The 5,996-nt window shown below is 41.5% G+C and overlaps 1 protein-coding gene across 1 annotated transcript in view; it reads right to left on the bottom strand.

Moving 5' to 3' along the window:
- Positions 1–5,996, bottom strand: part of LOC107684973 (teneurin-3-like) — a 323,878-nt gene that overhangs the window by 4,737 nt on the left and 313,145 nt on the right. The window contains exons 27-30 of the mRNA XM_016481367.1: positions 3,842–4,716; positions 2,886–3,061; positions 1,709–1,944; positions 705–1,001 (exon numbers count right to left, since the gene is read on the bottom strand). Of these exons, the coding sequence (XP_016336853.1) occupies positions 705–1,001; positions 1,709–1,944; positions 2,886–3,061; positions 3,842–4,716 (1,584 nt within the window). The remainder of the gene's footprint in view (positions 1–704; positions 1,002–1,708; positions 1,945–2,885; positions 3,062–3,841; positions 4,717–5,996) is intronic.

Raw genomic sequence — 5,996 nt, 5'->3', positions numbered from 1 at the left:
AGCGACCCCTAGAGGACGCAGTGTCTTGTTCCCTACTCAGGGAACCATGGTTACATAAGTAACCTGAGACGTTTCTCTGCCTCTCGGCACACACCAGTTTCTGGAGTCTATAAACTTACCCTCATAGTTCCACAGAAATTTCTGACCCCTGGATAACTAGGTGTCTTTGTATAGCTATTTATCTCAGTTTTCTGTGGACCAACAAGCTTCATGTTTGCACTGCTGACAGTGATAATGGTGTACTTCTGGAGAACCAATTCAAAGGGAGTAACCATCAGTGAATCTCATTTATGGTGGAGCACTGTGGACACCTTGAACTTTAAGAAACAGATCCCCCAGACATTACTCACTCCCATGTTGTTTCTGACATGAAACACAAAATTATTAGGCAGAATGTCCAAACTACACTTCCATACACGGAAAATAGAAGATTTATATCGCCAAGCTCCAAAAAGGCCAATACATTTGTTAATGTAAATTTGTGGTAGCATATAATGCTGTGTTTGACACAAGGAATTTAGTAATTTTCAAATACTGTCAATTAATTAAAATCTGTACAATATGTGAATTCAGACTATTTGAACATCCCTGCAAAAATATCCCATGGAAATTTCTGACAATAAAGCAGCACATATTCAACACACCACAGCAAATCATCTGATATAACTGGCCTACCTACTATTGGAAAAATTCACAATTCTCACCTTGTCCAAATAGGTGTAACTCCAGGTTTTGCCGTCGGCAAAGGTCCTGGAGACTATGCGTCCCTGGCTATCATATTCTACCCTCTCGACTGTGGGGCCTCTCTGAATGCTTGTGACCTGACCAGTGCCAGAATAGGTGAGGTTGACAGACATCAGCTTACTGCTGGGCACCCACAGTGTAGGATGACCAGAGGCATCATACACAATCTTCAGAAGGAACTTTCGATGATCGTCATATATTTTCTCTGTGCGCAGTGAGCGGTCATAATCCACAGACAGCAGGTTTCTACCGTTGACCTTTATGATTGGAAAACAGAATATTTATATTGATTATAACATTCATTGCTAGCAACATGTATAGTATTTTTTGGTAGAATTGATTTCCCCAACTTCAGTTACATTTGAGGACTGAATAGAAATTGCATGCAAACTGGTCACTAACACTTTTTCAATCTTTCTCCTAGTCTCATATATATATATATATATATATATATATATTGCTTATTGTATATCTCTAGAACATTAAATTAAATCCTATTTTTTACAACTCAGAGGCCAAAGCAGTTTCCCATATAACAATCAGGGTTACTTTTTTTGATGCTCTGAGATGACCTGCTGCTTTTGTGGAACAAATAAAAGAGGAGGGAGAACAACAGCGAACAACAATTCAGCTGTTCTTCATAACAAAATGAAATGGAGAAAAACAAGAGAATTTAGAAAAGATATAGTCTGGTTCACTGACAGAAGCTGATGACTAGACACAAAATCCTTCAGCCTTTTTCTATTATGTGTTTGTTGTTTGCGTAACGACATAATTATTTTTAGTTCAGATAGCAATGTGGGTTATGCCAGTTAAGATCTAAGATGAAGCCTCTATTTCAGTGTTTGTAGAAATAATAATACATTTTTTAATTACCCATAATTTACAACTCAAATCAGTCAAGCCTGAAAGAGTTTTATGATACACATGTAATAAGAGTCTTCTAAATGACATTTTTACATACCCTGAGTTTCCTGCCGAATACTACGACTTTCCCCCTATTCTGTTCTTTTCTGAAACGCCACTCCACCAAGTTCTGTCCATTCTCTCCAGGCAGGGTCATGTTTCTTCTGGCCACTGTCGGGTTGGATGCACCCGCAAGAATATGAGGCTCAGTCTGGAAGTGAGAATCCATTCCATTGGCATAGATGACCCTCATAGAGTTATCATAGCCCACCTGGTAACTGTTTCTTAGTTGATCTATGAGGAGGAAAACAGCAAGAGAGTGAAACGAGAAGTACTGGGGGGAAAAGCATGAGAAGCGAGCTAATGGGGATTATGTTAAGACTGTGAATTCAGTGTGTCAGAATCACCACCTTGATTTTTATTCTAAAGTCACATCATATTTGGTTAAGGAGGTTAGAAAAGTATTTGTAAAAAGAAAACCCAATGAGACAGACATTAACTTCTTTGGTTTGTGCTATGATTGTGCAGCAACACGTATAAATACACAATCTTCTTTAATCTAATTAAATTCTCTTTAATATAATGACTTCCCAAATTCACATTTAGTCACCCTATTGTTGCCTGTTTCCTCACTCTATAAACCTGAAGTGTGTAATTTCTGCATCATCAAACAAAATAGCAAAAATTACTTTTTAATCAGGTTTCCCCATCTGAAACTGGTTGGAAAAAGAGACAGTCCGGTCCTAAACTCAGGCCACTGGCTAAGCCAGCGTTGCCTGTTTGAGATGTTTTGATAGCGCCACACAGTTTATACTTTTAATGGAAATCAACCTACAAATGGATTACTTGTTGTCTTTACATATTAAGCTGGGTTAAGGTTATTAAAAGTATTTTAACATCAAAAGAATTACACACTTCAGCTTTAAAGTATGCTATGCAGATGTGTTATTTCAGAGCCCAGCTGTCCAGTGTGTTTTCATTCCCTGTGGTGCTGTGATTATAGTGAAACTATAAATTACCATCTGACAATTTTACCCCTAATGAATGAGTAATGAGTGTTTGGTCATTAATATTGATTTAACCCAGTGGTTCTCAAAGTGTGGGGTGCGCCCGCCAGGGGGGGCGCACGAGTATTGCAGGGGGGGCGCGGGCCATCGACTTAAAGCAACAGGTCAGTTTATAGAGCCATCAGGGGTCATTGTTAATAATGATAATATAGCAGAGACTTGCCGCACCTTGAACTAATGTGTAAAAAGAATCAATGGAAGAGAGGTTGGTGGTGATGCTGACATCGTCATCTCGTCCAGAGGTCTCAATGTCCACTGTTAGGGCTCTGTCCATCTCCCCAATTAGACTGGTGATAACCCCAGTGGGGAATGTCACATTTGTCAGACGTCCCTCGCTGTCATAGCTGCAAACCAAAAATGCCATTAGAACACCTTTTGCAATTGACGTGCGGTGAGCAGTTCACATGATGCAATGACATTAAGAAGACTAGCGTGCATGTATGGTTTGGAGTCAGTCTTGTTTGGGTCCTCGGAAACCTTTGTATGTGTGCTATCTGACAGAGGTCAAATGGACAATTTGTTTTGTGTACACGAGTCAAGAAATGTAGAAAGTGTAGAAAAACTTTTTACTGTTTACTAATGCTTTAATTTAACAAATGCTGGCTAGTTTGAGTTGCCTTGCACACTCACAACTGGCCTGAGGACATTTCTATATAAAATGGGGATTAATCCTTACATTACATTCTAACATAATAAAAACTTGATTCATCGAAGTCACAATCGTTAAGACCTGTCAATGCCTGCAGTGTCTTTGTGGTTATGGCAGGGTAGGTGCACAGACACTGTGTTCAACATTTTGGCCTACCCCAGACTGGCATTATGCAAAACCTTTTGGTAGACCACCAGCCTGAAAATGTCATACAAATTCATTTAGCATTTTCACTATGCTCTAAATAGCATGTGGTGAAAAAAATGGTAGGTTTTGTAACTAAAGGCTACACTTTTGCTGAAGGAGAAGATTTAGAGAATACAGCAGGAACCTGCACTGCAACAACAACTGCAACAATCTATTCAAAATGTCAAAACTGCTTTAAAAATCGTAGAAACCTTAAAAAAAATAAAAAAATAAAAAGGTTTAGAAATGTGCTCTGCTACAGTGTAAAGGAATTGATAGAAGCACTCACTCATAAAATGTGGTCCAGCCAATTTGGATGCTCTTGGTGGCTAGCAGGCCACTGTTACCATGGTAGGTGAAGAGCACCAACTCCTGGCCCTGTGCTGTGAGGGTCTTAAGCCCTCCATTTGTACCAATTGTCAGCCAAATAACCTGGTTGTCAGGGGCAACAATACGCACTGGCATTCGATTGGGGTCACGACGAACCCGGAGTGTATTTCCACTGCTATCTGTTACAGCAGTGATATCATCTTCATTGCTATAGCTGAAGTTGTATTTGTAGTCACCAGTGACCAAGCTCATAGTATATTGATGCGTTCCATTGGAGTCAAACACATAGAGTTCTTGAGAAGCAGGTGATGCAACTTCATAAAGACCCGAAGAGCCTTGTGGAGGTCGATTGTGACGTATGGCACGGATTCGAATGTTTCCCAGGTCAGCTACATAGAGCGTTCCATTAGGAGAGACCACCAGAGAGGAAGGAGTATTTAGCCTTGCGTCTTTGGCATACCCATCGCCTGTCTGGTAACAGTCACAGTTAGCGTCATTCTTGCAGTCGCAGTCAGAGGGTGCTCCTGCCAAGTGAGAAATCTCGCCATCCGTGCTGACTTGTCTGATGCGGTTAATCTTCTTTTCATCCGTCTCGGCAATATAGAGCACACCGCTGTAGGAGAGAGCGATGGCTGTTGCACCTTCTAGAGTGGTCTGGATGGCACGCTTTCCCATGGTATACTCGATGCCTGGCACCTGGCAATGCATAGGTCTGCCTGCCACAATGCGCACCTGCCTGTTCTCGGTTATCTGTAGTACAACGTTGTTGTCAAGCACATAGATGGAGTTGTCCATAGGGTTGATGGCCAGGTCTGTAGGCCACTCTAAACGCACCTGGAGAGAGGACAGATCAAATAGGGAGGTGGATAACTTACAGAATTTTCCATAGATATACACACAGACACAAACACGTTATTACATCTCCCGCCTGCTCTCTCACTCTGTGCACAGTTGATGTTTGGGTCTGACACTGATGAAGAAGGATCCGTTACTTTGGAGGCTTAATACATTGGGTGTCTCTAGTTCATTCGATTTGCCTGTCGCTGGGTCATTTATTTTGCAACGGGATACAATTCCTCAGCGCCTACAGGGAACAACTGTCTGGCAAAGAAAAGCACGACAAGAACAACAACGGCCGCTTGGAGGACTGGCCTCAACCAGACTTTTGAAGATGATTTGGAAGGACAATCTTGTCTGGACGTCTATTAATGAAAATAAAATCATTCACCAGCACACACTTTCACTGAGACATAGTTTATACCAAGAAAGCATTAGAACTCTTCCCTTGATCATGCATTGTCTTGTCTGTCTGAATTATCCGGTTTCAATATTTCTCGAATACTTCACAGTCTTGACAACTTCAGTAACACTGCCAAGTGCCAGTGGGGGAAAGTTATGCAACTGCATAATCTATAACTCACTCTTGCAAAGATATGCTGACAATATAATTGTCAGTCTGTTCCTAAAGCTTTGAATGGATTCATGAGAATTATTCTCAATGAAATCAACTTATATGGCATGACTGGGACATTCCTAAACCAGACATTCCTTCATTCACTTTCTGCTCATTCATTCTTTCACTTCCTGCTCTGAACCTGCACCGTGGCCACACAGGCAGGTTAAGCATATTTGAAGAGCACCACATTAAAGCGTAATGGTTCTGAACTACAGCAGCTCCTGTGGTTAACAGCTTTCTCTGCTCAGCCATAGCCCATCTGTGATTCCACCTTCTGCATAATGCATGAACTCTAGACCAGATTTTACTCAGGGCAAACGGATTTTACTTGGGTGCGCCACAACATGCCACCTAAAATGTTTCATCAACTCTCAGGTCACCATCTGATATGCAAAAGGCTAACTTGGTAGCCTTAGAAGCAGACCGAGTACTTTTATATGCTCTGGGGACGAACTTGATTTAGATTGAACATTTTAAAACCCAGAGTGAACCGAAGATTTCCTTGAAGAGAACTTGAGCTATTTTCTGCTGTCCCTATTGACCTTACTGAGGTAGGTGCAGGGGCGGCGCCAGAGAATTGAATGCAGGTGCTGAGGGGCTGCTAGATCACTGACAGGGGGAGCTGGGCAATTCAGGGCTCCAGACTCATTCTTCCCAC

The sequence above is a fragment of the Sinocyclocheilus anshuiensis genome, unplaced genomic scaffold (assembly GCF_001515605.1).
Source record: "Sinocyclocheilus anshuiensis isolate Anshui unplaced genomic scaffold, SAMN03320099.WGS_v1.1 scaffold685, whole genome shotgun sequence".
NCBI lineage: Eukaryota > Metazoa > Chordata > Actinopteri > Cypriniformes > Cyprinidae > Sinocyclocheilus > Sinocyclocheilus anshuiensis.
This window is presented reverse-complemented; position numbering and strand designations above follow the sequence as displayed.